The sequence below is a fragment of the Coturnix japonica genome, chromosome 3 (genome assembly GCF_054131305.1).
Source record: "Coturnix japonica strain WE chromosome 3, WE-NBRP24, whole genome shotgun sequence".
In the NCBI taxonomy this organism is placed as follows: domain Eukaryota; kingdom Metazoa; phylum Chordata; class Aves; order Galliformes; family Phasianidae; genus Coturnix; species Coturnix japonica.
Genome location: NC_140665.1, coordinates 11010669 through 11034390, shown reverse-complemented (window position 1 = coordinate 11034390; position 23722 = coordinate 11010669). Strand labels below are relative to the sequence as shown.

At 39.2% G+C, this 23722-nt stretch overlaps 1 protein-coding gene across 3 annotated transcripts in view; it reads left to right on the top strand.

Annotated features, from left to right (window-relative positions):
- The window catches only part of ALK (ALK receptor tyrosine kinase), a 257968-nt gene that overhangs the window by 176405 nt on the left and 57841 nt on the right, over window positions 1-23722 (top strand). For all 3 annotated transcript variants that reach the window (XM_015856919.3, XM_015856918.3, XM_015856920.3), the window contains exons 6-7: window positions 14088-14219; window positions 22260-22391. In XM_015856919.3, the coding sequence (XP_015712405.2) occupies window positions 14088-14219; window positions 22260-22391 (264 nt within the window). The remainder of the gene's footprint in view (window positions 1-14087; window positions 14220-22259; window positions 22392-23722) is intronic.

The window sequence follows — 23722 nt, the reverse complement described above, 5'->3', positions numbered from 1 at the left end:
GGCTGCTTTGAACAAAGGCCAGGAAATATTTTCAGCGGAGACCAAAAAGTGCTCTCCTTGACTCCTGTTTGCAAAGCTTTTTCCCAAGCAGTTCAGCGTGACTTTCAGTCTAGACCATAACTGTATGGTCAGGGAGTGAAGTTTGTATGTTCAACCAGTCATCTAATTCACAGCGTCACAAGATTCGATCTCCCTATGCAAGATTTAGTTCAGACATTCAGATGCTTTGTTGTATTATGTTAGACAAGATGATATTCATCTTCTGTGACTTCAGCTATCTGAAAGTTAGGTGCCACGTCAAAGCTTGTCTCTTGGGTCTGTCTATAATCAACAGAGAGAAAAAGAGGCACTTCAGAGAGCAATTCGTTCTACCTCTAGCATCATAGCATCGTCAGTGTCAGAAAAGGTACAATGCTTTACTTGAAGAATTGTAGCTTGGAATTTCTAACAGAACTCCTAGCAGAACTCTGATTCCTCACTTTTGAATGAATTGTGTCAGGTAATGAATCTTTACCAAATGGATTTTCCTCAAAGCTCACTGCTTAGTATGCTGGATAGGTCTTTTTATAGTAATTATTTTGCAGCAGTTTGTTCAAAGGCTCTTAGGATAAATCCTGAAAAAGCTAAATGGCTGCTGTGTACAAGACTATCAGCGCTATCCAGGAATACTGTGTAGTACTGGCATTACTAATAAAAGCATTGACAAGATGCTTCCAGTCATAGCTAGAATGCTCTCTAGGCTTGAAAAAAACAACAAATATAAATAAATAAATAAATAAAAGACCAGTTTTCCTGGGAAGCCTGTATAGATGAGAGATATAAAGCCAGAAATCAAACTTGGGCTTTTTACTGTAATACTGTCTATAGATAATTTATGAGTGGGTCTGGAAGAGCGGGTGTGTTTCTGAACAGAACAGTCACGCAGAAGAGGGTGCAGATACAGAAGCAGCTTGTTGTAAGTAAACTGGTTCTTGATAGAACCATAGCCACACCAAACGTCTTCTTATGGAGTCCTATAGATCATATTGCTTCTCTGTATCCATATACAATCGTTAACATAGAAGCTTTGATTTTTGTTCAGACATTCCTTTATGAGAGGCCTCACACTGAAGGATGTTTGAAACATCTGCCCAAACTGCGTTGTATTTGGACACTAGATCGGTTGCTGCTTTCCCATAGAGTGGTAATAGAAGATCCACATTATTTTTTTTCAATCACTTCTTTTCCACGAGATGCAGTTCCCTCTCTTGCTCTATCTTGCTTGTTTTTATTACCCTTGTGAATGACTGTCACTTACACTTAAGCAGAAGTGGTAACTCAACCCCTTAATAAAGCCTTAAATGTTACTTCTAAATGAGGTTAAAGTCTGTATTATGTGAAGCATTTGCCTTGAACCGTAATCCATCTTGCTACTTGATGAATATCTGGTTACGCACAGGAATTAGTCATTTCAAATCCGTTTCAAGATCACCAAGTTGTAGCCTAAATTTCAACTGACAGGATATCTTTGCATAATATACCATTAGGAGTCATGTCAGGGAATTAATATTCCATTACATTTGTATTATCAACGTGTGTGCTTTACTAGGAAAATCTAAAACAAAAAACAAAAAAACGTCTGTTCTGGATATAAAACTGTAGCAAGTTCCTGTGTTCATTTGTTTGAATGCTCATTATGTTTTCATAATTTTAAATACTCTCTGAGAAAGCTGCTGTGATTTCCTGTACATGCTTTTTTATTTAATTTTTTCTTTTTATCCCCGTCTTTGATTTAAGGAAAGGTCCCTCTTGTGCATTTCTCATGTGGAGACAGAATTTCCTCTGAATGTGAGGATAATTTAAGCTGTTTGGATGGTTTTTTGTTTGTTTGTTTTACCATTCTTCTGGTTGTAGAAACAGATCTGAGCTGAGTATCTCCACTGAAGACCGAGCTCTGCTAACAAATCTTCTCAAAGCCATTAAGGTAATGGCAGTTAGGAGTCTGATGTTCCTCCGCTTGCTCTTTTGTAAAAATAAAGGAAAAGAAAAATATTCCTCCATAAATTGCCTTGAATGGAATAATAACAATAATATTATGTATTAGAACTATTTCATGTAATACAATGGCATCTTTTTAATAGTGACTAGAGCACAGCCACTGAGGTGCTCCTCTGCCTTGTTGCAGCACTGCCTCATGGCCTTGCTCCTCTAGTCCTTAAGCAGGCAACAGGAGTGTGTAAGACATCCAAATGCTGCTCCATGTGTAGATTGGACAGGTTAACATAAAATCCTTGAGTTGGTAAGAGCTGTTGTTCTGGAGTCCCCTGTCTGAAATTAGTTAGGGAGTACTTGCATATGGCTCTTCCTTGGGGGTCAGTAAGGAAAGCAGTCCTTAATAGATGGAGGCAATAATCTGTCCTGCCAGTGCAGCTGGAGGTGTATATCTGCCTGTAACCAAAGGAACTTACCTGTGCCACAGGTACAAATAACTCCAAGTTACAGTCAAATTTAACTCATTAGCACTGACAAAGATGAACTATGTGCTATGGCTAAAGCCAGAGCCTTGCACTGCTTGAGATTTGTAGAGGGAAGTATCTTCGCCTGGTGAATTTGTGACTATGTATTTGAAAGAAGTTGGGGTCTATTGACTGAGTATCTGTAGAATACTGAGAGGGACAATGCCTTGCTTCCTGTAGTTGGTCCAAATATTTGTTCAGGATTTCAGGCCTCTTCTGTGACACTCCTTCCTGCAATTTCTTCAAGCATCAGATCTGTATTGTACGAAGGATCAAAGCAGAGCTTGGAGATGGGAGCTTTTGAGAACACCTTTTTAGAGAAATATGTCACATTTATAAAGCATCCATCTGCCTTCAAACACATGTCCACTAAAAAGCTTGGATTCAGACTCAGTGCTGGTGAGTTTCTATTAGAGTTTTCTACCACAATAAAAAGCAATTTTCACTTGAATTTTGGAAATCTTATATTAGTACCAGACTCCACCGATAATCTGGAAGTCACTCTGCTCCGAAATTGAAAGTCTGTGTTCATAATTTCATCTTAAGACCGTAATAGGCACTCAGTGCTTCACCTACAGAAAATTTAATAACTAAGCATCAAAAATTGACACCATCTATATATATTGCTGAGCGAAGTTTGTGATTTACATCACTGCATGTAAGATTTGTTATTACCCAATTTACCGCATTAATCAGCGAATGCCAGACTGGTTTGCAGATTGAATGTAGATCACTTTGATCTGTCACCTTAATTGTCGGTGAAATTTTTAATGTTGAGTTCTGCATTAACTATTTTCCATACTGCTACTCAGTGAAAAAGCAATAGCAGCATAATATGCCCTCAGTGCTCATGTGAAGCAGTATGAAGCATCAGTGGTCATTTTTCACTGCTGTGCAAGTTTGAATTTCCTGGTAATGCCTGTATTTTGCTAGTACTTGCATTATTAATATTTGCCAAATGGAGAGAATGTTTTCAGTTATGTCAGGGCTAGCCCTGAACTGAAAATATGTTAAAAGGCACAGATGAAAGATTTAATATCCAAAATAAAGCAAATTTTGAGCATTTCTAAAAATGAAACTAAGCAGTGTTATTTTTCAGGTCAAGTGAGGTCTTTTGAACTAATGCCTAGAAAATATTTTCCTTTTACGAAGGTCATTTTCATTTTAGATAAGCTCTTAAAAATGAGATGTTCTTCTGAGCAAGAAAAAGCACACTGTTCACATAGCTCTACTTCTAAATAATAAGGAGATCATGTAACCCCAACAGGATGTATTTCTTTCTGGTGCGGGCAATGAAATGGATGCTTGAGGAAGTGAAGAGACATTGCCAAGGTCTTACCCTAAGAGCCAGTTTAAGAGTAATGATGGTCAGATTCTGTATTTAGTAGGCAGCATTTTTGAAGGTGGTTGGCTAGCAATTTTAGGCTCCTACACACCCAAATAGAGTGGTAGTTTGAAATACCTAAAAAAAAAAAAAGATGTTGGATTGCTGTATTTTGACTGTTTTGAGTGCAGTTCTTGGTTATTTGATTCTTTCTTGCGTGTTGTAACTAGAATGCTAAGCTTTTTATTTCTGAGGTTATGCTCCATATGGATGAAGTCATAATTTAGGTATGATCTACCTGGAAGATGCTTGATGGCTGCTGTAATACACTTTTCAATTGACAAAGACTAAGTTGTCCATAGACCTTCCCAGCAGATTTGTCATTGGATTAAACTGGAGAGAGTGCTAAAATGGAAGTAGGATGAATGAGTTCCTGCAGCATGGAAAAAACATCAGCTGCTATTGCTGGTATGGAAGCTTCTTCACATATAGAGGGATGTTAATCTGGATTTGCCACCTTGTTTTTGCCAACTCTTAGTTTGCCTGGTTTTCTTACTTTTCTGCTGAAAACTTTTCAGAGACTGCAGGGACTGTTAGCCATAAAGACCTGGCTGCCGTGAATGCAGAGGTCTCTGACCTTCTTGGCAGTGTTACTGCCCATGGGCAGTGGATCATTGATTTTATCCATTTTAGAGGCAAGAGTAAGGCACTTCTATCATCTCTGTGATAACAGAGACAGACTGTTTAAAATTACATTACCTACTAAAATAGCAGTAGTAATTACATGTGGAATGGAAAAAGGAGCATGGTAGAAGTAAAGTTGAGAGCCTTTACTGTAACTACTGCTACATAGAAGTCCAGTTGCTTTACCAAGAAATCCTTGCTATGGAGCCATGACATTTTTTTTCCTGACTTAAATGCAGATTCCAGAGCAGTTTGTTGGTATTATTTCTCTAATCTTTCTGAGTGTAGATTCCCTACGTGTTAAAAGTTATGTCCTAGTGTTGCAGCAATGAGAATTAATTGTATGGTGACATTCATTATAACTGTGTCTGCATCCTAGTAAAGGAAAGCCACAGGAGGGCTGGAAGTCAGGTATTTTAACTGCTCTCTTTGTAAATACACACACACACATATATATCTATATATATCTGGTGTGTAGCACCTTTGAACTCAGTATAATTTAAGACACCATGGAGGGGACTGTGTGCAGCTAAAGGTGAATGTTTAGAACAAACTGCGGACCAAAGAGAAAAAATAGGAAGAATTAGTGTCCCCTAAGATGACTGACCTCACAAAGATGACCACTGCTCTGAAGTAACACTTCATGTAATGCATACGAAAATTACTGTAATCCATCATTGGGTCTTTTAAATTGATACCTCAAGACCAAATTATTTTTTAAGTTAAGACACGTGTAAAATACCTTTTAGGTCTTGCTTGGTCATCTTTGTGGCCAAAAGAAAATTTGATGAGAAATGTACAAATAGCTGTCATTTCTCAGTAGTTGTGTAAAATTCCGAGAGTTGTTTGACTGCACAGTTTACTTATTGAAGGACAAAGGTCTTAAAGAAAACCTAGAGTCATAGAGCCAGATCTACTTGATCTGTTTTTGCACATAGCAGTTATTTTTATTAAAATTCATGTTATTATATTAAATTTTTTTTAAAAAAAGTTCTTTTTACAGTGCTTAATATTTGCCTAGTTTTTTCACTATGGTTAGCAACCTATAGGCATCTTGTCCTCAGGGCATCATAATTCTGAGTAATAATATTGGTCAACTCTTACCACTCTCTCTGCACTTCAGTCTGTGTTTGGGAAACAACTCTTGATGGAAAGCATTAACCAAACCGTGTTTCACTGTGCAACAAGTAGGGAGAGTACCTGAAACCCAGGTTGTCTTGGAATTGCAGTGTCATATCTTGTGTTTTTCAATGATGTCTTCAGTGTTTATTGCTTGCATAGAGCCATTCACTGCATTATTCTCTGACATCTGTGGGTCATTTTGTTCTTGCTTTTCTATAATCCTTCCCAATTCATAAGTCTTCCACATGTTTATGGGTTAGCAGATAGCCTCTGGCAGAGCCATAGATTCCAGAAAGGAGTTCTTCTTCAGGCTCTGTTTGATGTCCAGTGCCACTGACCTTCAGCAGCCTTGCTCCTGGGATGTTGTCATTGAAGTTTAGCAAGGCTTCAAGCATAGCCTAGTACATATGAGAAAGGAACTGCTTCTTCTTCATCCCCTTGGACTGGCTTCAAAGCACTGAAGTGTAGGCAGTCTTCAGTGCACTCAACTGGAAAAGTCACCAATGAGTCATAGCATCCACCAACAAACTGATGTTCAAGGACATGCTAAGATAGGATAACACTGCACTGATGTCCTTTTACTTGCATTGAACTGAAAGCTGGATTGCCTCTATCCACATTAGGTCCCCCTCTTGGGAGATCTGTTATGAGTGGCCAATGTTATTGCTCTCCCTCACAGCAAGCGATTGTGTGCAATTACATTTTGCTTATACTTAGAGTTTTTGAGCTATTGCTTCTCTGGTTTTGAACAAGGGAAATTATCTCCTTGACAACAATCAGCTGCACTTGTACAATTGCAGTGTCAGAGGGGTTGGCACAGTAAAGAGTGGCGTGACATAAAACTTTCTTCCCTGGCAAGCTCCTGCTTCTACCTGTAGTAATTATTGATTTCCTATTATGGAGCTCCTGCTTTGCACAGAAGAGCATTTGGCTGTGATATTAGTGTGCATCACTGCACCCTGCTGAAAGAAACCACATAAGCTTGTTTGTGAGTGTGTAGATTTGCAATATTCCACTCATCTCCCCCAGCAACTGGTCTGCAGTAAGGCTGTAAACCTTAATTTAATACTGCTGACAGCTAGAGGAGAGGTGCTACTTTGAACAGTTATAGAAGCAAAATTACATTTTAGAAATGAAAAATATTTCCTTTTAAATCTAAAGTGATGTTTGAACACAGCAAGTGTCATCATGCTTCTATGTTTTTCATGACAAGGAAGACTGTTGTGCCTATTTACTTGTATGGCAGAGCCTTGGAGATTGCTGAGATGTGACTGTTGCAGAGTTCAGTTCTTGATGATCTAAGCAGTCTTCTCCACTCTTGCTTCTTTTCCTTTTTTCTTGCATTTGGGAAACATCACAGCAGCTGGAGGCTGGGATGGAAATCAGTTAGACTGGTTTTGGCGCTTCTCTGCCTCATTTTGTTATTTGAAATGGGTTGCTGCATGCCTTAGTTTCATCATCTTTAAATTTTTATCAATGCTTTACTCGATGTAGCGCTTTGGAGAACAAATCCAATATTGGGTTGTGCCTGGAACTGGGGAGTCTCGACGGACAAAGATAAACCTTAATAATTCAAGTGGATTTGAACGTAGCCTTCTGGGAAGAAAAATGTGAAACGTTACGCACGTTTTCTACCTAATTAACTCAAAACCCAAAAAAGTATGCACTATTTTTATATCCTATTTCAGTAGCTCATTTTATCTCGAAGCAGTTCTGTGTCTGATGCTGGGAGTAGAGCAGTGTTAAATCTGCTGCTATTGTCTACAGATAAACTTTGAGATCTTAACCACCTCATGATTCTGTTGGATTCCATCACCTGTGGCAAGCAGCATTGATCTTCCACTGAGCTAGCCATCAGTCCAGCCAGCTTTTCCCACAGGGAAAGTACAATTGGCTGATAGGAGCTGGTATCTGAACCCATTCAGATCCAGAGGGGTCTGATGGGAATGGCAGAGAGAAGTTGTACTGGGTAATTTTTCTTCTCCAAGGTTTATATTTTATAAAATTCATAGAAAATCACAGAAAATATTTTGGTGTTTTTTGAGTTTTGTTGAAGCTTTATTTTTTTTGTTGTTGCTTGTTTGTTTACCACTTGCTCACTGTTAGAGTAATCACCACTTTTAGGATAGGGATGAAAGCTGGGATGTTGGGTTTTTTAATCTCATGAAGATACGGTGGGAGCTTATGAAAAAAGGGAATCAAATAGCAAATGTGGTCTGATATTGAAGCACTGACAACAACAAAAACAAAAGAAATGGCATTTGGGATTTCAAAACAAATTATCCCATTACGTTGTTGGAAGTCTGGATGTTAATATCAAAGGAAGAAAACTTGAAAAATCTGCTGCGTGAGTTGTAATAATAAAAAATATCCAGTGACTGCACCGTGTTTCATAGATATTTGGAAACAAGGATTTATTTTCTATCCTTTTTGGCCACTTTCAACTTTGTAGGTACTCCAGAATATGTTGCATGCTAGAAAATCACGCTTTCTTTATGAAATCCTGTGCTGCTTCTCTTTACTTCCTTTTAATGTTTTGATGTTCTGTTGAAATTGTTCATTGGAAAGAAAATCAGAGGAAGAAATACTTTGTTAAGGTGAGACCCAACAAAATGATGGCTATATTTTGTGCAAGATTAATAGCAAAAAATATTATCATGGTTTTTATACTCAGCAATTATTTGCTGTCTTGGGAGCAATGAAGATAAATATTAGACCTTCAGCCAAGTTCCTTAATTAAAGAAACAAGGAAGTGTGAAATGCAGCTAACTTGGCATTCTGTATTAGTTCTAAGGAAGCTGGTTGTTGCTGTAGCCTTAGGAAGGCTACATCACATAAACAGTAATGTGGAAAATTGATTCAGTTAGAAGTTAGGAAAAGTAAGTTGACCTGATCAAAAGCATTTCCAAGAGAATGCAGAGGACATGAATGCTGGCTCATAGTACTGAAATGCATTGCTGGGTAAGTGCCTGCTCCTAGGGTGTGCTTTTAAGCTCTTTGGTGTAAGCAATCATGTTGACATTAGGCAAGGCAAAATGAGCAGGCACTTTAAGCACTGAGTACTAAACATAACAATCCCACTTTGAAATAGCAGCAGCAGAGAGTGTGTTAGAGCTGAGCTGGCTGAATTATTGACTTGAGTGAGTAGCGTTGCACTTAAGTTTCTTGGCAAAAGGCATTATCTTGGTTTGAATTCAAGTGTTTTCAGATTTCTTGGTTTTATGATGTTTAGGTACATGTTGCGATCTCTAAAGTCAGTATTTCCAACCCAGAATTGTGAAGTTTTTGTTCCCTGAGAAAGTTTGGCATCTTTTACTTTAGCACAGAGTATGTTTTTTTGGCCTGTCTTCATCATGTGCATGGCCCTGTTCATTTTGTACTGTATGTTACTCAAATTGCACCCCAAAGATGGAAAATTATTTCTTTACAGGTTTTCTCAAGGCTCTGCTATCGTAACATCTTAGTTCTTTGCAAGTGTTAATGAGCCTCGCAGAGCTCCTATAATGAGTTTGTCCCATTTTAAAGGTAGAAAGTGAAATACAAAGATTAAAGTCAGTTTATGTGACTAGAAAGATGGGCAAGCTTTCAGGCATGTGAACATTGGCTGTTCTTTCTGCCTGTAACAGGCAATGTAATAGAAAGAAATCACCTCTCCATAAAAATGTGACTTCAGTTACAGCCTTAGACAACAGCAGCAACAGTAATGATGCTGTAACACATATTAAAGTTAGAAATTATAAACTGTTGATTAATTTTGGCTGTTTGTCCTTAGAAATCTGAAATCCAATCCTTTGTTGAAGCATTTTTTTAGGCCATTGTAGTTACCAAGCATATATCTCTCTGGTCTTATTTGTAGCTGCAACTGCTTGGCTCTTCTGCAGATCTGAATACAGGTATCCTGGGGTTGGGTGGCTGGAGCATGAGGGCAGTCTAGTTAGCTGTAGGAATTCATGTGTCTCCCATATATCATGTTGGATTTCAAAGGCCATTTACCAAGGACGGTGTCAGTTTCCTTAAGCATGAGCTCCCCTTTCTCTTCATTCTCTTTCTTACCTCCTTTGTTTTATATCTACCAACTCCTCCAGTAGTGGAATTAGGGGTATTATAGTCTCATTATCAGTGGAAAATTTACTTTGTCCTATAGTATGGGTCTCCTCAGCACCAGGACAGGATGTCTGCACTGCTATAAGGCTGATGGTTTTGAGATGAGCAATGAGAAAATGATGTGCCCATGAGGAATGGACAATTCGTAACAAAATTGATGATCAAAAAACACTAAATTCTCACTATCCTTTTATTATAGCTAAGCAACAGTTTTTATTTATTCCCTGCAACCTTCAAATCCCCAAGAATTCTTTTTTCAAATATCTCTGAGTCACAGCCTGGAACTCCAACCAAAGGAGTAGCAAATGTATTTGGGAAGTTAATGGTGGATACTTGTATCAAGTAAGCAATAACAATAATGTTCTACAATGCATGGTTTTCAGTGGCAATTCATGGCTGGAGGGAAGAGCATGAAACTGCAGCACTAGCATGTGAAACTATTTTCAAAGGGTAATAACTATCATAGAATCATAGAACGGTTTGGGTGGGAAGGGACCTTTCAGATGATGCAGTTCCAACTGAGATAGCCAAGTGAGCCCTTTCTTGTCAATGGAAACTACACAGGGGTGCAGGTGCATCCCAAACTGCTGCAAGGTCTGTTCTTCTATTCTACAAAGCACATGTGACAGTCATTTCACAGCAAGCAAGGAAATATCCCATTAATCTGTCTTGTTTCTCTGTGCACTGAGTGGAAGCGCTTTACCTGACTGTGTTGGTCCCAGAAGCTTTCAGTAGCATTGGAAATTACAGCCTGAGAGGTTTCATGTAAACTTGAAGGTATAATTATGTTCAGCTTGATTGATCCCGCATGGTAATGAGTAGTGCAAGACTGTAAGAGTTTCAGTCTTCAATCCCACTTTTCTGTGTGGTGGCTGTGAGTTGAAGGTTCCTATCCTGCAGTCGTCTGTTGAGCAACCGTCATGAGCAAATGCCACGTTTAGCCACATTCCTCAGGGACTGATTTGCCAGAGCTTGCCAACACATTTTGATTTCTCTGCTGATCAAGGAGGAATGGAGGAGAGAAGAGGCAGCCTAACCCGGAGCAACATCTGCTGCAGAGTAAATTACGTCCCCCCTTGGCCTCACAATCTGAGCTGTTTATCCTGTGTTAGACTATGCCATGTCATTTTTGCCTTTCATGTTGATCATGCTGCAGAGAAACTAACTCTAAAAGTAAGTCAAGAGTCCAGACTTTTCATTTATTTCCCAGGTTTGGTACTGGATTTGAACATTTCCAGTTCTGGACTGTGGTCAGAAGCAGGGCATGCAAGGTCCTCAAGGAGCTATTTGTTTCTCCTTTCGATTTAGAGTCTGAAATACCATTTGTTTAATGTTGCTGTTTAAATAATGATTTGTAAGGCTCTAAGCCAGCCATGGTACAGCTTAATGACTGCTGTAATTTATGGATGCCCCTGACTACATACATAAACATTGCTGTAAATATAAAGGATGTCTCCCACAAATTTTCCTTTGGTACTCATTTGATACAGTTCATTTTCCTCTCCTTGAACATCTTCTGTATGAGTTGAGACCTCCTGATTTAGTGATGAAGGTCCTTCTGGCTCCACTGGCCAGAAATGATGGGGGCTGGGAAATGAAAAATCAGATCAAATGTCTGTTACAAAATATTTTAGTTGAAAATTAAGTTTCCTTGAACTTGGACACAGACACCTCTATAAAGTGGCCTAGTAAAAGGGTCACTTGTATTTGGGCTTCTTTTGATTAGTTGTTTGTCTTACTTACATCTTCAGTTCATTTTGCTTTTGTGCTCATTGTAAGCAAGCAAATGGGAGAGAGGAAAACATCGTGCACTGTCACAGAGCCCAGCCATTCCCTCAGCTGCAGCTTTGCTATTTGTGATCTCTAAGCTATACCAGGAGCATGTATATGTGCATCTAATGCAAATTCAAGCCAATTCAAGTGCTATCTCTGCAGAGATGAATAAGCATGTAAATCTGCTGTTTTGTTTTGGAAGACAAGCTCCTGGAATTGCTTAATGTCTAGTTGTAACTGATTGCTTTTAATACTGCAGTCAGTTGACTTCAAGAGATTTGTGGGTTTTTGGGGCTATAACAAAGACATCTGGGAAGATGGTAGGTGCTCCTGAATGCCTTGGCTCCATTAAAAATAGGGTTAATGCACTCGTGCTTGGAAAACTGCCTTTACAAAGTTTTAATGAATTGAGTGAACAGAACAACTCCATTGCCTACAACAGCCTCCACTCTGAATGTCTGCATGTGACCTTGAAATAAAACAGTTTCTGGGCTAAAACATAGACAGTGCTGAAAAGATTGCAGATAAATCAGATGGGACATGAGAACTGGTAATAAATGTGGGAGTTCCTTTAAAAGCATACATGGGGTAATTCAAAGACAAAAATACTTCTGAATTTAACTAGGACTCCAACATTTTTAAGAACATCCTGATATTTCTAACCTTATGGAAGTTGTCTGCTTAAGTTTTCATTAGTTGGTACTTGAAGCGCTGTGGTGCGCCATGGGTTTGTTGCATACCCCAAGGAGAAAGGATTATTTCCTAAGGCACCAGAGCCACTTCTTACAGCTTTGTGGTCATCTATTTGTGCACTGAGACTGGTTTGAGGCAAGCAAAGAGCTTTGCTTCTAGCATAGGAAAGTCTCCTGGCAGTGTCTCGGAGAGTTCATTTCTGCAAAGAGCATTGCAAGGGCAAGGAGGGTATCTTCTCATTGCCATGAAGCCTTATAAAAGGACCCACAGAAACTGTCAGCAACCAGCTGAGTTGTGTTGGTGTGTTGTTTTTTTTTCTGCAAAGCTCTCCTCTGTAGTCATGCCTTGACCCTGACTGAAATACGAGGGCAGCGTGCAGCTTGAATGCAGCAAGCCAGAATGACTCTAAGGCAGTCAAAAAAAAATTGAGCTGACAGTAAGGCAGATCACCCTTTTCAGGAGCCCAGGTCCTTTATTAAAAAGGTTTGACATGTATTCCCCCCACTCCTGAATTGATTTGCACCATAAAATAAGCTTGAAGAGAAGTAGTGGTTGTTTTCCTACATGCTTCATTAATTTTAATTTTGGCAGGCAATATAAATAAAAGTATCAAGTGCACATCTAATTGAATCACCAATGATTCCCAGCTCCCTGTAGTACCAGAGAACATGATGTAGCTGCTCTGTTTAGCAAGCGTGGATGAGTTAGCCAAACAATGGCTCACTCTGCCCAGAGGCTTTGGTTTAATCTTTAGTACTTACCCATTTAATACGAGACAGGGCAGGAGTTTTTGCACTGAGGGATTCACAGCACAGACCTCTTTATCCTTGTAGACTTGTCTGTGCAGACTGTCAGGAAGGTTTCAGTGTGTTGGGTCTACACCCAGAATTTTGTGGAATGGACTCTTGTACTTAGCAGGCTTGGTCTCCTCCAGTGTACTGTCTGGAGGCTGTTTCTGAGCTAATTCCTACTTTCCGTACACGACTAACCATTAAAAATGAAGTATTCTAATCAGTCCTTGCCATAATGAAAGGATTCAGGTTGAGAGAAGTCTTACTACACTCATCACATTGAATGGTCTCCAACTATTCAACTGACAGCAAAATCAAGTGTCTCCAGAAAAGGACTGTGCCAAGAGACAAGTTCTCCAGATCATTTCTGAATGGATGGTATGGACTTCTAATAGTATTTTTCAGTGGCTATATGTCACAAGCGTTGGCTCCTTTCCATGTTGCTTGCTGCTTTTTGCTGCTTGGCATAAGGAAAATGAATCAGTGATATTTGTATCTTAATAGATGTAAACTGCAGCAGGACTCCATGATTCATAGGGACAGGAGTACAGAAGCAGAAGGGGATCCAGAAGAGAAAGAAAACTATCAAGAGAGGTCAAACTGTTTTCTTTCTTGCAGAAGGGATATGAAGATGTAATATACCCAATTCATAGGTAATACATGTTGACAGGAGAGTGTGATGAAAGCTTATGTTCTTTGCAGGCAGTGTAGATGTTATTCCTGATCTAAAGAGGGAGCATGTCAGTCTTCAGGACCGTCAGACTAGCAGCAATTCACACGCAATTAAAAATCCATCATGCATATCATGTTGTTTTTGATAAGCACCGCAGAGCAGATTGTAGAATTTCAACCCACTTTTCAAGGTTCAAAGCTGCCTTCCAAGTTAAAATAACAGACGTGCCTGGGAATCTTAGTTCTGCATTAGGTAGGCTATTTGGTGTTTGGAAAGATCTGGTCAAACAAAATAAAATAACTACTTTCTCAGGTAACTATTGGACTGAGGGATTTTTATAACATCTTTCTCCCCTTTGTTGTTACCCATGGCTGTGTTGGATGGGAGGAAGAGCATTCAGTAACCTGAAGTAGCTTTTTTTTCTCTAGGAGCTGCTTCTGTCTCAAAAATGGCTCTGGAAGGTTCCTTCAGCTGCTGGAATGGCACGTCAATCAGGCTGGGCCAGGCGTGTGACTTCATCAGAGACTGCACTGAGGGAGAAGACGAGGGAGCAATGTGTAGTGAGTAAATCCAAACCCCCAGGCTGTCCTCCTTTTCCTTCTGGGACATGGAAGCTGAGCAGCTCCTTCTAAAAGCATAAATTGTTTTGAATTTTAATGCCTGAGACTTCAATAGTAATGAATTCAGCAATGTCAAAAGTCCAATGTCTTCCGTTATACATGCACTTTCTCTGTAGTGTACCATTTGATATGTTTCTGTACTAGCCTTCATTAGTTCTGCAGCAGGTTTTTAAGATGCTCTCACTGCCTCATCTAACAAAATCCTGATTAAAAATGCATTTAAAGTATAGTTTAAGTAGCTAGATGCTTTACAGAATTATGAAATGTGTGGTCTGCTAGTGTTTTTAATCCAAATGTACTACAGCATGTGGCAGAAGGCGGAAGAAGGAGGGGAGTTCTAAGGTATGAAAAGTGAGTGCAGCCAGGAGCTTGTCATAGACCAGCTCCTACTCTTGTGTCCTACTCTCGTTTTCTATCCTTTCTTCAGCAGTCTTCAGTGCCTGATCTTCGTCACTCTGTAGATCAGAAGATAGATAGCAGTTTGAGTGTTCGGAAACTTTCTATGCCTAACTATTCCTGTAATTGTGTTACTTTAGATATTTTACGGCATTTCTTTAAGCATCTAAAATACCTCCATTGTGTTTCCCTTTGTCATTATACAGATATTGAGGAGTAGTGGTTTGTTACGTTTGCTAATAGATCTAACCTGTGGATTCCTGTTGACAGGGCTGGTTTAGTATTCAAAATTACATTACATTCCCTGGCCAAAATACCTGTACTGCCAGAAGCCTTTGGAATAGAAGTGATAATTATTCTCAGTTTAGTTTTCATGTGTGACAGCTAGATCAAGGGTCAACCTTGGGGAATTAATTCAAACAAGCTGTGGGTATGGGTGACATCCAGACTAAAAGACCTTCTGGCATAAACTTAACACAACTCCTAGCAAATTTCACACTTGTTCTTTGCTGCTGACAAAGAAATAAACAAGTAAGTATCAGTGTGGAGAACAGTGGTTTGGCTTGGCACCATCTAGGAAATCAATAAGCTTGAAGTGATAGGACCCTACTTTGTGTCCTGAATTGTTAGCATTTGAAATACTTGTTATTGGCACATGTTGAGTGAGTTAAATTCACCTCCATAGGAATAGTGACATTACTGCTGACTTGTAGCTGCTTAGGACCAATAATGCTTTGTATTACTGGTATCAAATTCTTCTTTTAACCTAAGAGCTTTAACACAGAATCATAGAGTAGTTAGAGTTAGAAGAGACTTCTGTGTCCCTCTGATCCAAGCCCTGCTTAACCCCAGAGCTGGTTGCCCCTGTCCTTGTCCATGAGCTTCTGAACGAAGAGACTCTACAACATCTATGGGCAACCTTTGCCAGTGTTCCAGCACCTGCACAACACAGAAGTGCTTTCTGATGTTTGGATAGGAGAACTTCCTGCATTCCAGATTGTCCCCACTGCCTCTTATCCCAGCACTAGGCACCATTGAAGAGCCTGTCTCCATCTTCTTTGCAGCCTCCCTTCAGGGATTTATAAACACTGATGAGATCCTCCCTTAACTACTTCTCCAGACTGAACAGCCCCAACTTTCTCATCCTCTCCTTGTAGGAGAGGTGATCCAGCCCCTTAATCATTTTGATACTCAGATCTGATAATGATATTTCTATTTTCTACACTTTAATTGAAAAGACTTACAAAATTATGATAATTGTGGAATCATAAAATGGTTTAGGTTAGAGGAGACCTTGAAGATTATCTAGTTCCAATGAGTAATGTCCAGGTATAATGCGTTTTCATGTCACATAAGTACAGAGACATATTATTTACACTTATTTAAAGTGGATTAGTTATACGTCCAGATAGACTGTTGTGTTCATAAATGGTTTTGCCTAGTGAGAGTAATCCTATCTATATCAGTGGGAACATTAGAGCTCCTTCTGTGGAGTAGTGCTAGTCATGGATGCAAACTAAATACCATCATTGTGTAGGGGAGACCTAAAGGAACGTGACTCTACGTTTGCTATTCATGAGGATTTGTTTGGCTGCCTTTTAGCCATATGCGCAGCATTCATCCATAGCTATTAGCATAAAGCAGTATAGTACATTTATGTCAGCAAAAAAGTTTTTCAAAACTGAGGCACATTGCTCCCAGCCAGAAATGGCCCAAAAACACCATTTTCCACTACAGGCAACAAAAAAGAAAGGCCTGCAAGAGCTTGGGTTGTGCTTATATGCTTAAAGCCTGCTCAGTTTTGTTGCAGATTGCTCTGCTTCTGTCTGTTGTGTTGAATATCATCACAGAATGTCGGGGATTGGAAGGGACCTGGAAAGATCTTCTGTTCCAATCCCCCTGCCAGAGCAGGAGCACCTAAGTTTTACTGGCTTAAAACTTCTCAAACAAAACAGAGAAATGATCAAATGTTTTAGATGTCAGTTACACCTTCATGGCAGCCCAACACATTATCTACGTCAATTTTCAGCATTACAGTTGTTCTTTTAGTCCTGAGTAGCATGATATTTTCATCAGCTTTCTGTAGTTGTGGCAATAAGCGATTCGGATATATAGAGAAGGGAAAGGGGTTTCCCAAGAACTTCTGCTTACAAGAAAGAGCTGTCAGAAGAATGTGTAGCCATGCATGCAGCTGAAAAGGGAGCTTTTCAAATTACCCTTAACCAAAGGCTTCTAACTTTGAGCTTTTAGTTGTTTTTTTTTTTCCCTTTCACAGCCTTTTAGCTGCTTGGAATAAGTCTTTTTTCCATTTCCTCTTTTTTTCTTTTTTTTCTTTTTTTCTTGCCGTCTTATCATTTGATTCTTATTCCTTTCTTAACTGGAAAAAGCTCCCTGAACCTGCTATTTGTTAACATCTCTTTAATTATCAGTGGCCAATGAAAAGTTACGGTGCTTGTTCTGCAAGCAACCAATTAGTCTTTGTAGAAAGCATAAAATCAGACAGAGATGACCCCTGGAGAAAAGCATGTTGCTGTCTTGCTGTTTGAGTCATAATCAAATAGGCTCGCAGGGGGAAAAGGCGGCTTCAAAGAGGCAGATGTAGAGATAGATGCTGAACCATGTTGATTTGGGATCAGACTTACAGATCTAACAGACTGATAGAAATGCCCCAGTGGAGATTATTTTGCAGAAGCATGCTTTGCTGATGTATGTTAAGACTTCAGATAGTGGTGGTCTTATGGCTTTGCTAGTAAATTCCTGATTATTAATTGAAACTTAGTGAAAAGAAAAGAAAAATAGTGATTCTTTAGTAATGCAGATTGGCAGGGCTCTGCCTTTACCAAAAAGGGAAAATTGTTTTAGCAGTTTCTTACTTCTCTTATTAGGTAATAATATCTTAGATTTTGGTTCAAGGATCTTTTGTTGCATGGCAGTAAGTCTAGTGAAGAAAAGTTCTACCGAAACAAAAGTGCATATACTTTGTTTAGTCTAAAACTATCACAGAATCACCAAGGTTGGAAAAGGCTTCCAAGATCATCCAGTCCAACCAATTACCTACCACCAGTATTTCCCACTAAACCATGTCCCTTGAATACCTCTATAGTCATGACATTCTTAGTTTCTGGGACAGGTTCACCAGGAACATTCAGCCTGGGAAAATATTGGTTGATAAAGCAGAGCATGTAGGAAATTTATGTATGTATTTAATAAATATATATAGTGAAATTCTTCTGTCTAAATGAATTTCAACCCATATTTCTGATATCCATGGAAAGTTTCCAAAGCAATGTGGTCTGGAATATACAGTTAGGAAGAGAAAGGGTTGTTCAGTCCCTCCTGGTCTTGCTCTTCCACACTATATACACGTTACCTGTAGAAGAATTGAGAGTAATATATGTTGAGGAACATGGTTTAGTGAGAACTATTGGTGATGGGTGGATGGTTGGACTGGGTGATCCTGTGCGTCTTTTCCAACCTTGGTGATTCTGTGATCCTCTGCCTTTGTGGATGAATTGCATAACTGCTGGGTTATAGAGTAACTTTCACTCTTTGCCTTACTTAATATTTGAGAATGTTAAACAAGTTGGATTAATGCAAATAGATGAGGTAAGAAAGAGTAGTATCTGGTTCACATTAGTAGTGACTCAAACTGTTCTGTGTAGTCAGATAAGTGCATACACAAAGCTGTCAAGCATCAGATGACAGGTAGAATTGGAACTTGTAAGGTTTGAATTTGAGATAGCACAAGCAATTGGCAAAAAAATAAAATAAAATAAATAAAATAAAATATAAAATAAAATAAAATGCACAGATAAATAATTCTAGTGGAGCCAGTTTAATTTCTGGCCAACAACAACAACAACAACAACAACAAAAAACAGAACAACAACAGTGGATTCATATATGTCTTGCAGATAGATACAGGCAGCAGAATCCCCCTGCAAACCAAATGAAAAGGCAGCCTTGTTGCATTGCAGTCCTCTCAAGGTTCCTGTCTTGCATGTACAATTCCTTTTGCTCCTTTCTTGATCAGAAGCTGCAACTCTAGCAATGAATTTTAATTTCTGGCAGTTCTCAACTTAGAAATGCTTTCTATTATTAAAGGAAAACTCTTGTTGACTGTATGGAAATGTATTTTCCCTTTCTTTACTTCATTTCTGATAGAATTTGGTAGACAACTTTGGTAGCACAGAGAATGCCATTGTAAACAAGCTCACATTTAAGATTCTTGTGAACTTGTCTGACTAAATGCCTTCTGAGATTTTCTCCTACATTTGGGAAAGGTCTGTAAAAAAAAAAAAGAGATTAATCTTTTATGTTTTTGTCCTTTAAAATACAGGTCTGGATCTTTACTCAAAACTTTAAACTGTAGTAGACCCTTATTGATTTGCACCTGGTTTTGAGTCAAGAGCCAGCCAATAATGAACCTGCTCCATCTGCCTCATGAATTATTCCAGTTTCTAGTTTGTTTTAATGCTGTTAAAGGATGAAAAAACTGGGGGTGAAGGTTGGTGGCGGTGGTTTTGTTTTTTTAAAACAAACAATCAAAGCCACTTGAGTTTAACCACCTCTCAGGTAAAATCATTCAGAAGGCTTGAAGACATTTGGTTAAAAAAATGTTAACACCCTTCAGCGTCTCTGTTTCTCAATGAAAAGCAGAGACTTGCATTCTCACAGTACTCAGGGTCTTGATTGGATTACTTTATTCTCTGTCCCATATCCCACAAGCTGCCTCTAGATTTTAGGGAGTTCTAAACCTTTTGAAGTTTCTTTCACCGGTGGTAATACCCAACATGACCTACTGTTTCAGTAGGCATAATGACTGCTCCATTTTACTTGTTTTAACAATAAAATCAGGTCAGCTTTCCTTCATCAGTGCAGTGTGAACACTAATGCGAGTTGGAAGTATAAGCATTCAGAACATTGTGAAGTAGATGCTGACAGAGGAGTGCTGGCCAAAGTGCTCTTTGTGAAGCAGCTATACATACAGCACTTATGATTCCATGTATTTGAAGTAAGAAAGAGCAACAAAGAACATTGCACTGGTGCACAAGACATCTGAAAATTCATAAAAGATTAATTGTTCAGGAGCAATCAAATTTCTGAGGAAGTAATAGCTTCTTATTTATACCCTTACTTGTTGATCTACAGTGAGCTTTTTCTGGCTTCCAAGCAGGGATTACTACTTAGACTCCTCCTGCTGCTCTGACTTCTTTACATCAACCTAGATAACATGGGGCTGTGAAATGGATTCAGCTGGACATCAAGCCAAGTTGTTTCAGTAGGAATTCAGGACACATCATAATTTGTCATTTTGTTTGGATCTCAGCCTCAGGCAGCACAATGCAATATAATCAAATTCTGTAGATGGGTAAAGCACAGGGAAGCAACTTTCAGCTTAACAGCTCTACATTTAAAGAGTAGGCAGAATGAATTGGGAGATGCTTGGTTTTTTTTAAAGGCAAGACTTGAAAAAGTCTCAGCTTTCAGTTTTTCTTAACAAATTTGGGAGACTGTGGGAAATGAAAGCGATAAAATATACCTGTATGTAGTATGTCAGGTTCTGGGTTCAAATTTGGACCTTCCACTTTTACTGCTCCCATGAGAACACACTTGCAGTGCTCTGCTCAGCTCTGGAGTTCGCAGCACATGGAGGACACAGAGCTGTTGAAGCAGGTCCAGAGAAGGCCACAAAGATGCTCAGAGAGCTTGTTCATCCTCGAGGAGGAGAAGCTGTGGGAAGACCACATTGTGACCTTCCAGTACTTAGAAGGGGCTAACAGGAAAGGTGGGGAGGGATTCTTTATGAGGGAATGTAGTGGCAGGACAAGAGATAACGATTTAGGTTTAGATGTTAGGAGGAAAAATTCTTGACATTCATGAATTCAGGAGCCTTCTCTTCCCATAGGGAAGCTAATGAAATTCCTGGTATCGTCTCACCAGCAGATTCTCTTGCTTTAGGAGCCTGTAGTTTATCCTACTTTGCGTAAGTCAAGAATTTTTTACTCTGACTTTGACAAACAGTTGAAAGGAAAAACTAATTTCCCGGATATGTGGTTTTATAATGTGTTTACACATTAGATTTATTTTTATCTGGCAATTTCAAACAGACTTCTGGTCTCATTTTCTTTCAAGAAAAAATAAAAAAAAACAACAAAGACATTTTTAGGGATATTTAGGGGTACAGAGAAGGAGGAATAAATGGAGGCTAAACTGCTAGCACAGATTAGGGTGTATAACTGTAAAAGCTGTAAGAAGTCAGGAATATCATCATCCCTTTTATAGCTACATCTGAACATCCCAGTACTTTTTCTGTCTTACTGGAAGAAAGAACAGCCCCTCTGAGCCCCTGTGTTCAGGGGCTTTGTGCTGCCACACCTTAGGACTGGTTTGTCTATATTTGAAGGATAAAAGCAGTCTTCACGTTTCTTTTATGTCTCTTCTGGCATCTTTGATGCGTAATGGAACTCCATATTTAAAGTGCACCTTATTTTTCCCAGGCAAGCTTTTCCCCTAATAGCTAGTTTGTGCCCTCTTTACTGCTGAGAAGCTTCCCTTCCCCATACCTGGCAGAGTTGTCAGTTACACCCTAGGCACAAAGTCTGTGTTATATATCATGAGTTATTCACTGAAAGTCAAATTCACGTTCTAATGCTGGTGATTATTACATGACATTTTACAAAGCTCGTTTTCTCTGAGGTTACTTAATAAGGTCAGAATCTGCCATCGTGCTGAAGAAGAGAAATGCAAAGGTAGAGCCTATCAGCAGTAGGAATGAGGCAATGTGTTTTTATTAAAGATGATGGGAAATGTGATTTTTTAAGTTTTCAAGGGATTGAGTGAATTGTGGCACAGTTTTTACCTGTGGCATTATAAGTGTATGGCTATGATGTGTTTTACACATTCTGTAAGAATTTGGAACGTAGACAGTGGAGATTGAGAAAGTATGAAGTCATGTGCTGCTCTGAACACGACGATTATTACTTTAAAACTCGTTAATTTAAAGGCAAAAAGCTAACATGTCTTTATTGTTTGGAGCTGGAAACTTGCCTGAAATCCTAAGCCAGTGACAGAATGAGTGGGCTTCAAATCCTGAAAGTATAGCTTAAAATAAACTATTTTCTCCCATTCATCTCACTGAACAGATCCACAGATGCAGAAACTGAAGCACAAAAGGGTTTAGTGCTTTATCTCATTAGAGGCACTTCTCACAGAGGGGGGAGATCACTTTGCTGAGCTGGGCTGGCTATAGGCACAAAAGGGGAAGCATGTTAGTAATTATCACTGTCCAAGATTTCCCCAGCATTAGAGGCCAGATAAATACCTGAATACCCCATGGTGCATACTGAAATATATCATCTTCCTTTACTTTGTCTGGAGGGAGACAATCACAGTCCTGGGCTTGCCTCCCTAACCACTGTCTCTATGGTCAGGCACATGCATGACTCCACATAAAAAGCAGCTGTGTGGTTGTCTATATGTCCTGGGCAGCTCTGTAAGAATAGTCAGCTTCTGTGTGTGCCCAGGTGTCTCATCCACAGCTCATCCGTGTTATTCTGGATGTGTGTTTCTCTCCATCTTTAGGACAACTTCCCTCTGGCTTTTACTGTTCATTTGAAGAAGGGGACTGTGGCTGGATGGAGGGCTCATCAGCATCCCGTGCTTCTCCATGGCGAATTGGGAGCCTGGAGTACAACCATTTTCCTTCAGTAGAAGGTACGTAAAAGTAAATAGTGCGGAAAGCAGACAGCAAAAAAAAAGATAAGCAAATGGTGGGGAGGTTTCTTGTGTGCTTACAGATTCAGCCTTCAGTGAAACATCTTCCTGCTACCTGTGCTATGAGCAGGACTATCCTGCTCACTTCCCTTCTTTAGGAAGAGGCTGATACCTCAGGTTTCCAATACTGACACCAGAGAACAGTCCAGCCTCCCTCTAGACAACTTCCCATGAAGCATTCATCTGTGTGCCCCTCCATCACACTGAACTGGTTTTTATTTCTGATTTACTTTTTCTGTGTCTGTTTTGCTTCTTTTTTCCCTTCATGCTTCCAAATTTTCCTTCTCTTTGCTCTCTTGTCCCTTGAGTTCCACTTCTATATATGTATATATATATGCATGTATATATACTTTTATATTTATATATATACATTTCTACATATATATATATGTAAAACTACTGCATACTTGCTTCCTCTACCCAAATCCCAGAATTCCTCATCCTTCTCATACGAACCATTGAAGGTTTATACCGTGGGCACTGAACTGCTGCTGGTTGAGTTTTGGTCTGCAGGCTGCCTGGCACGATAAGACTTTTCCTAATGCAATAATATAAATCATTGAAGGCATTTATTGTTGAGGCACAGAGGTTCTTAATAGGATGCAATAACAGCAGAGTTAATGGTGTATAATCCCAACATTGGTTTACTAAGTTACATCCTTTGTTAAACATAAAGAGTGAGATTCTCTGCTTTCGAGTGAACTGATACAGACTACAGTGCAGCTACTCTGATTTATGCCACTTGACGGCTCAGCCCACAGTGCTGCAGACCACAAATGAATTGAAGCATAGGTAAACAAAAAATCGAAGGCCCAGAAAGAGGTTACTATGGAGAGATGACAATAAAATGATGATGATTCATGATCTATCTATGCTGTAGAGGCAATTTCATTGTAAGCTCAAATAACTGAGATCCAGGTAGTGGTACCTTCCTGAACTGCAGGGCAGAACTGAAATATTGTAATATATACTTTTCAGTCTAGAGCTGTCAAGGAAGAACTCTAGTGTTACTACTGCCCTTGTTCCTCTGGTTACAGCTAATGTTTAAGGTAGCAGAAGTACTTCAAGCTGCATTAATATTGCTCCCTTGTTATTTTGTTGCCATTGTTTGGTTTTGTTTTGATGAAGGTTTGTTTCCAGATTTGTTTGTTTTTGTTTTTTGTGGGGTTTTTTTTGTGTTGAAAAAGGTGCTAAATCACCCTTTCAAGAAAGATAAATTGGAAGTTATGAAGGAATAGAAGATAACTGTATGTAGTCAGGCTGCCCAGTGA